This window comes from Chaetura pelagica, unplaced genomic scaffold (genome assembly GCF_000747805.2).
Source record: "Chaetura pelagica isolate M959 unplaced genomic scaffold, ChaPel_1.0 scaffold159, whole genome shotgun sequence".
Taxonomy (NCBI): Eukaryota; Metazoa; Chordata; class Aves; order Apodiformes; family Apodidae; genus Chaetura; species Chaetura pelagica.
In genome coordinates, this window is record NW_009954555.1 from 602,606 (window position 1) to 611,450 (window position 8,845).

Here is an 8,845-nt window from a genome sequence, read left to right on the forward strand (position 1 = left end):
CGGGGTGGTGCCTGCTCGAGAGCCGCTCGCTCCCCCCCTCGCCTTTCCGCACCAGGAGGCTGGCACAGAAGATGGAGCCATGGCAGGGCCCTGTGAGGCGAGGCGCCTGGGCCAGCGGGGCTGCTTTGGCACCGCGCGCCTGAGCAGGTAGGCCCACGCGTCCCGCTCATGCTCTGTCAGGCAAAATGTCTTAGGGGAGGGGGAAAAAACCCCCCTCTCTTTCCATCTCAGCATCACCAAGTCCTAAGGTTTCATACCAGCTTCCCACCACTTAACCAGGCTTGCAACCCATACGTCGTTCCACCCAGATGTTGTTCCACCTGAGTCTCTGGTTTTATCTGCTTAAGAATCCCCATCACTGTGACTGGAAATCCCCAAGAATGGCCTAAAAACATTGTCTAGTGCTTTGCTAAAATGGAAATCAAAGCAATCTCACTTTTTTATAAATAATTAAATTTAATTAGGGAAGCTCAGCTGATGAAGTCTGGGCTCATGAGTGGCCTCATCTCTATGTTACAGGGGAAATCTGACTGAAGCTGAGATGTAACAAATTGTTTTACAAAAAATTGTCCTCTGAAATCAGCCCCCCCCCAAAAAAAAAAGAAAAAAAGAGAAAGCCTTCCTTTAAGTCTTAATGCAGCCAGGGGGATTCTGCTATTTATACATATAAACTTACAAAAATACCACCTAAACCACATTTCTGACAGAAATCATGCCAGAGTAACTCATCACAGTAGATGTAATAATCAGAGCAGCAAGGACAATTTGAAGCTTTCCAGGATTATTCACTCCAGGAGGGATACTGAAATTGGAGTACAAAGATTGAATTGTTCCCATAATTGCTAGTATGAATAAGGCAGTAAAAATCGCCAACAGTATATAAAAAAATGCCATTTTACTTAAGCAAGGGTGAGTTGTCTTTATGCCTATCCTTGACTTAGCTTTCTCAGACAAATATAAATCTTTGAGCAGTCCAAGTGACAACACCTTCCCGGTGCCACACATTTCGAAGTCCTTGCAAAGGTGCAAGGTGCCAGCATGCATCACAATGGAGAAGAGTCAGATGAGAATGTGTTTAATTTCCTGTTTAGCTTCATGTTAATTGTGGCACTGATATAGGGCCTGATATTCTGCCTGGTATTCTTAAGTTGCAGACGATAGGAATGACTACTCAGAGATGGCAGTTAGGTACTGAATGGAGTGCTCATTTATGACTGGTTGCTGATTACAAGGAGAGCCAACTAATGTGGAACTTAAATTATCTCTTGCCACATGTATGTAGCCACCTCTTTCTTGCTGTATTGTGGACATGCTTTAGGTAATTTGAAATATATGGTTTTAACAAGGACATTTAGAAAAGAAAATGTGAGCTAACACGAAGGGGGGGGAAGCTAATTAATATATGCTCTACAGAACTAAATGCATCAATCTGATTTTGTTGTTAAGAGTATTTAAACACAGGAACAAGTTTTTCAGCATATTCATGTGTTTGATAAACAGGAGAACACTAAGAACATTTACTCCATTCTAACTTGAACAAAGCTATTAATAGAGCATCTCTTTTGGCAACAGTTGCAGTTTTAAGTTTTTTGAGTCTAGCCCACAGAAATTTTCTGCAAGTTGGTGACTGGGGAATCTTAGTCTCAGATGCTACATGTTGCAGGTACCCAGACACTGTATTACAACACTGAAATATCATTATCCTTCTGCTCTGCCCAAAACACACTTAACCTTGTAGTAAGAATGAAACCATACATCCTAATTGAATAAAATGGGTCAGACCAGATGTTGATTTAAAATTTTACTGCATCTTTAATATTCACTGAGGGAGTAGCAAGTGCCTAGCCCCAATAGTTAATTAAAACAGGCAAACTGCACATGGAATACTTCAAACAGCACTAAAAGAAACTTTCATAGCATTCTTGAAATATCTTTTTAACTGGTCACACTGGTGTAATGGCTTTTTAAGAAACTGCCCTATCTAAACTTTTCACATCAAATTTAGAAGCATAAAAGAATACAGAAAATTTGCACTTCCTAGAGAAGAAAGGAAAATTGTTTCTATAAGCTTTTTAGAAAGCTCACAATATTGTCAAGACCCCTTTTTCCAGATGGAAATGAGAACCAGTCACTATTAAATGAATTTATTATTCCATGGAATCCATCCTCAAGGTGGTACCAGGTCACTCGAACACCGTTGTCCTCCAGTCTCTTCTTGTAAAGCAAGCCATCATCTCTGAGCACATCATACTCACAAGTCAAGATGAAAGACTCAGGCAGCTGGTGAACAACAGCATCTTCAGCCAACAGAGGACACAGGTTGGGCTCGCAGAATCTTTTCACTGTCTCGTAAACTCTACTTGTACAGTCAAGTAACACATGTGGTTTGTAGGCTCGGACCTTAAATTTTTTAGGGATATTATCTGGACTCACCCACTTCTTATAATTTAACTTAATATTTATAGGAATATGGGAACCCTCCAAGACCTCTTGCACATGCAATGCATCCCCATTTAGGTACTGTAACACATAGAAAGCAGCACGTTCTCGGAACAAGAGAGGGACTCTCCGATTCTGCTGATAGGATGGTAAATTGAAGTCCAGTGCCTGAAGGCCTGGGTAGATCAAGATCTGGGCACGTAGTTTGGGGAGGTCTGTTCTGCCTGCCAGGGTCTGGCTAACAGCAGCTGCTAGATTGCCCCCAGCACTGTCCCCACAGACAATGACATTGGCAGGATCCACGCCATAGTGCTCGATGTCCTTCATGAAGTGGATGGTGGCATTGAGACAGTCTTCGTACGCAGCAGGGTAGGTGTGCTCAGGAGCTAAGCGGTACCTGGTGCACAAAAAGAGACAACGAAATATGAGAGGGAAATCCTAGTTTTAAATGTTTTTAAATGTATTGCTGAAAATTGAAACCAGTGCTACCCTGATTACTTCAGAGTTTTCCCTTTCTCCACCATTTGATCATAAATAAGGAGCTAGTTTGACCAGGTGGTGCAGATTAACTTGTTGGCATATCATCTATTTAGGACATTGCTCAGGTCTTTAGCAACACCAGAGTACTCAGGTGCTAAGCCCAAGTTTTATTGAAAGTCCTTTAGTTGTTTTTATTCTTTAGCTTTCCATGGATTGAGTACAAATGACAGTACTTCTGTTTTATGTCTTTGTTACAAAGCAACTATAACCTCATCATTATGCCAGTATACTGTTGATGATACTAGCTTGTCATTCACATAGTGCTTCTGTAAGCATCAAGCAGAGTTTTGTTGAATAGGGATTAAGTAGAATATATGGCTTATTATTACAACCAATTTTGAGTTTGGAATTTGGAAACATAGATTAAAAACTTCGTTTTCCAGCTACATATTCCAAAGCATTGTTTGTGATGTAGTCAGACAGTGAAAACTGCGCCTGAGAGAGTCTCTAGTGGCTCCGAGCAAGAGCAGAGTGAATTTGTAAATCAAGTGGTTGACAAGTCCCACAGGAACACTTCTCTGAGAATGGTTGTTTGCCATGATCAGGGAAGCTATAAGATGATATTTACGCTATAGGAAATAATCTCTAAAAAACCAGCGTGAGAAAAGACTTACCCAACAGATACAACCACTGATTCACTTTCTCTGGCAATAAAGCGGCACAGCTTTTCGTAGGCCTCTAAAAGAAACACATTTGTAGGGTTTGGGTTTTGGTTTGGTTTTGTTTTTTTCAAAACTACTACTGTTGTCCAAGGCATAAGTCAAAGAATTACAAGAAGAAAATACTCTCTCCTTCTCTTTGTCCCTTCCCAAATAGCTCCTCAGGACTTTTTACTGTCTCATGTTCCTATTTCCTGCATTTTCCTCCCTCATTTCTCATTATCCTTGTCTTTAAGAAAAATCACATAATCTACAGCAGATGCTTTATTCTGACAGCAAGACTTAAGAGAGGGCACCAGTGATTATATTTCCTAACTGCTACAGATCAAGGGACAATCCACTTTACCATTTATGAAGTAGATAGTTCTTTAACTAAATTGTAGTATTTTTTCTATTCAATATCTTACCAAGACTTCCAAATACCCATCCTCCTCCGTGGAAAAACATAACTCCTCTCCTTTGGTTGGCAGATGGAGCCTTAGGCTGATAAATCCTTACAGGCACTTCCTCAAACCACATGTCCTGGATGAAGAGCTTTGGGTCCTCTCCTAGAGCCTTTCCCCTTTGCATGTACCGGACAAAGCTGACCTGACTGCAGATGCCAATATTTTCCAAAATCTTTCCCTGTTGAAAGGCAGAGAGAATAGAGAGTTCACTCAAGAAGTGTTGCTTTCCAAAACGAAGGAACTGTATGGGCAGTGTCCTCATCATGTCCAAGTCATATATTTTTAGGGCAATCATAAATTATTTGAGTAGGTACACAGGTATAGCACATAACTGTAAATAAATAACTGCAGCACCATGAGAAGTCACATAAACAGCAGAAGAACATAATCCCAAACTATGCAGCACTAACAAAGACTGGTGAAATATATCCATTTGCTTTCTCAGCGGGTCCTTTACCTAACATTGAAAACAAGTTTGGTTTTCACTGGTAATTTTGCCCTTGCCCCTGAGAAGATGTGAAAACATAGCGAAAGATGATAGTTCTGTTGCTGATTTTCATGATAGGGACACTTGCCTAAAGAGTTGACTAAGCTGAGAATACATTTGGTAATTGCTTTTTGATTAATCTCAGAAGTCTTCACTGACATGTGCAATGCACTGACAAGAAGATCCTGAGATACTTAACCTAAACCTCTGGTGTTTTAAGGCCTAAACTTCTGGTGTTTTCTATGTGCCATAGTGATATTCACGCCAGGCACCAGAAGTTAAAAAAAAATACAAATGAAAGCTACTGGTCTAACATAGCTTTGCAAAAATAATAAGAAAAGAGGCATAACCTTGGTTTTAAATACATCATTTTCTTATGCCAAACCAGTACTTTGGTCCTTACAGAGATTTGGATCAAGCTCTTGGATGAATATGAATATGAATATTTTGTTAGGAATATTTCCTATTAGACTGGCATGTTTGTATCAATTGTCAGCACAGTGTCGTGACAGTCAGAAACACCTTTCTTCAGTGCTATCTATTACATTCTGCATGCCTGATTGTGAGGCTGAATAAACTAATACATTTTGCAACATAATTTAATCTATAGAGACTAGTCTTTAAATAGAGACTAGTCTTCGTGTCTCTGATGGTATACAAACATGAGGAAATGTTTTATTCCTTTGCATTTGCTATTTTCCAAGCATAAATTGAAAGACTGTGACGAATATTTTCACCTTTACTTTCAATTTACATAGTTTTGTTTGTCCTGTGTTGTTTACATTGCACCATACAATCCTGGTTTATGGTACTAATACTAATGTATAGATGATAAGAAGAAAACTGGCTTTTCCAGCTGCTTAAGTCAAGTAATCTCTAATTACAACTTGTATGCAAAGCGTAAGAGTATACGTCTAGAATTCTTTACTGTGGTCCACTATAATCTGGAACCAATTCTGAAACATCCAATTTCCAGTTTTATCTTCAAAATGAATACATAGCTCCTCATCCCCAGTCCAAGAAAATCCTGAAAGCATGACCCAAAGACATGTGATATATTCTGAACCTAGAATAGAAATATAAGTGATCCAACATATATAAATGTTCTTAATTTGATTATTTAGCAAAACTGAGCTCCTTAATAAAACGTGCAGCATGATGGCTCTGCCCTGCTCTCTTCTCCTCAAGCAGAGTTCTAGCATTGCATTAAGTTTAAAATCTACAAGTTCACAATTCTTCCCCCAGAAATTACACCAGGTTAACTTACCACCACAGCTCTGCTTATTAAAATGATATGAATGATTCGAAGCTTTACAGGCTGGTTCACTCCAGGAGGAATTTCTGAGTTGGAGAAATGAAAATTAATTGCCCCCATGACCAACAATATAAATCCAGCAACAAAAACTGCTGAGAATAACACCAGCACTGTGTATAGAGCTGCCATTTTGCTGAGCAGCAAAGTGATCTGAAATGTCTTTGATTTGACTTTCCCAGATATCCTTGGCTTGTTACTTCCTTATTCTTTGTTTGTCAAAACCTTGCTCTAGTAAAAGCCCTTTCTCCTCCCTTTTGCAAGTACATTAGTCAGTATCTTCCCCTCTCCTACTTGCTTTCCCCTCGCTCCCTTTGTTTCACAAAAGGTAAGCTGGTCCAAGTCCTGAATTCATTAAAAGATCTATGCCAGCATAATTTCAGAATTTTTTCCATAAACCAGTCTAGCTGGGAGAAGACTGTTATAAATAAACTGCATTAATATTAAATGAACTAGAAGTGGCAAATAGAAATGGGGCATCTTTGGACTTTGAGTCTGTGATACTATCAACTCAAGGAAGAGTTTCTCTTGGGTTATGCAGAGATAGGAGCCTGCAGATGATGATTGTCACTCTAAAGGGCCAAAGGGATTGTACCAATGTTTTTTTGTAAGGGTGTACCTATAAAGTTATATCATTACCTCAATCTTTTTTTAGTATTTGTATTTTCTTCTAAAAGAAAAACATTATTAAAAAACAACACAGGAGATTGAGTTTACAGTCATGGTCAGGTTACCTTGTATCAGATAAACTTCAGTACCTCTCAGTGTGCAGCAGGTACAGCATAAAATGACCTAAGGTGATCAGCAATTAAGGAGTTTCAAATCAAGCTGCTTTATCTTGTGCTTGCTGTAGAATGGGATTGTGGTAATGCAGAGATGCTGTAACTTAAATGATGCTTGGGCTATTAATTGTGAATCAGAGTCAGCAACTCTTTGAACAGCTGGGGTGTCAGAACATTGTTGAAATTGCAAATTCCCAAGGAAGTGAAAGAAATTAAATCTGCCTTTATTAAGCAGCCAAGTTATAATTTTTAGGTTAAATTGTAAGTACTGGGGGCTGAGGGGAAAATACCATGTCATTTTAGCTAGAAAACTTTATAAAAAATGGAATTTCTTAAGTTTTCCTGTGTGAAGTTTGGTGTTTTTTAAAGGGCATATGGTAATTGTAAAGAATTCTGAAGCAGAAAGAAGTGTTTTGTTTAAAAACAGCAAAAATCTAGATTAAAAAAAACCAACAAGCCCATCCAGTGGTGTTTCTGGACTTTCAGGGGGTTTTTTAAATTATGTTTCCACAGTCATCTGATCATATATGATGGTCTTGGATAGTCCAGTTGTCTGGTAAATAAATTACTGTGCACAGCACAGTTTTAACTAGGATTAGGAAGATGGTGCTCACTGCCAGTGTTGCATTGCTCTTTTCACCTGATGTGTTCATTTAGGTTTATCAGTGAGTGTGTGGTTAGCAAAGGTACCTTCCTCTTGTGACAGAAATACTGGAAGTGCTAGGTTTTATATTTTTTTATTGAAAGCATCACAAAGTTGCCACAACATTACAGTAATAATATAACGGTGTGCATCTCTACCCTTCAGAACTTTTTCAGCAAACACAGTATAACAGGTAGTCTTGAGCATGAGATAATCTTGAAAGAAAAACAGGGAGTGCAAAAAGGAAAAGAAGTCTCACTTCTGCACTTCCCAACAGGTACATGCTCATTTACATTTAGGAATTCCAGTCAAGTTCCAAGTTAAAACATCATTCTCAGATTCCAAACAAAATCAAACCCATACTAATTTCAGTTTAGAGCTTCTGCTTCAGATAGAAGCCCTTCCTTTGACTACAGTTTTTCATGAAAAGTCTAAGTCTGTGTGCAAGCAAACCCTAGAAATTAAAATGCATCGCTGCAATTTCACTATCTGACATAAGACTTCACAGAACCTGAGTCATTGGGTTCTCCATCTGGTACCTTAAGTATCTCCTGCCTCTCACAGGGGCCAAAATAGACCCCAGTTTTAGTCTTCAGCAGTTCTGGGCAGTGAAAAAATATTCAGGAAGAGATGTTCTTGCTGCTTGCCTGGTATGTGGGCCAGGTGTGCAGAGGTACCAGGATTGCAGGAGTTGAAGTGAAACAGTCTGTGCCAGCTGCCTCACTTTAGCATCTCCATCTCATTGGTGTGCTTTTATAAGGTGGTGCTTTAAACTATCTTGTTTGAGAGTCACTGCAGAAACAGAAATTAGAAAGTGCAAAATGCAGTCAAAACCCAAAACAAAAATTAAAAGTGTTTACATTCTTTGCCAAGCATAAATTTGACAGGGATTATGTAAGACTTGCATATTTTTTCTGAACGATATTTTTATAAACTGTTTATATATTTCACAGTGTTATCCATTATCTTTTTTGCAGATCTAAAGGAAAAAATCCCATAGCCAAAAAGGGCTAAAATTCCATGGAAACCACTCTCAGAATGATACCAGGTTACTTGAACACCATTGTCTTCTAATCGCTTCTTGTATAACAGGCCATCATCCCTGAGCACATCAAACTCACAAGTCACAATGTAGGATTCAGGCAGCTGGCCAATGATGGAGTCTTCAACTGTGAGTGGGGAAAATGTTTCTGTTAGAATTTCTTTGATTGCTTCATGGACTTCAGGTTTATAGCAAATGGATTTCTGTGGTACGTAGCCTCTGATCTTAAATTCGTCAGGAATTATGTCAGCACTTATCCACTTTTTATACTTCCACTTCATGTTCTCAGGAACGTGGCAGTTTTGTATGATATCTTCCACAATCGATGGGTCTTTGTTGAGGTAACGACAACAGAAGTAGACAACTAGCTTCTGAACCAATATGGGGACTAAAGCATTCTGCTGATAGGAAGGCAACTGAAAATCTAGGCCCTGTAGTCCTGGGTAAAGTAAGACCTGAGCACGTACTTTTGGGAGATCTCTTCTATTCAGCAGG

General features: G+C 39.1%; 3 protein-coding genes across 3 annotated transcripts in view; all 3 read right to left on the reverse strand.

The window, feature by feature from the left end:
* The window catches only part of LOC104395523 (arylacetamide deacetylase-like 4), a 2,477-nt gene extending 2,121 nt beyond the window's left edge, over positions 1-356 (reverse strand). The window contains 1 exon segment of the mRNA XM_010005230.1: positions 269-356. Within this exon segment, the coding sequence (XP_010003532.1) occupies positions 269-356 (88 nt within the window).
* A 1,705-nt stretch (positions 357-2,061) lies between these two features.
* On the reverse strand, positions 2,062-6,015 carry LOC104395425 (arylacetamide deacetylase-like 4). Its single transcript, XM_010005118.1, has 4 exons — positions 5,839-6,015; positions 4,046-4,262; positions 3,594-3,657; positions 2,062-2,836 (listed from the first exon to the last, which is right to left on the reverse strand). Exons 1-4 carry the CDS (start codon positions 6,013-6,015, stop codon positions 2,062-2,064), a joined length of 1,233 nt encoding a protein of 410 aa, XP_010003420.1.
* Positions 6,016-8,235: 2,220 nt separating this feature from the next.
* LOC104395426 (arylacetamide deacetylase-like 3) overlaps positions 8,236-8,845 on the reverse strand; it is a 5,316-nt gene continuing 4,706 nt past the window's right edge. Inside the window, exon 5 of the mRNA XM_010005119.1 lies at positions 8,236-8,845. Within this exon, the coding sequence (XP_010003421.1) occupies positions 8,236-8,845 (610 nt within the window).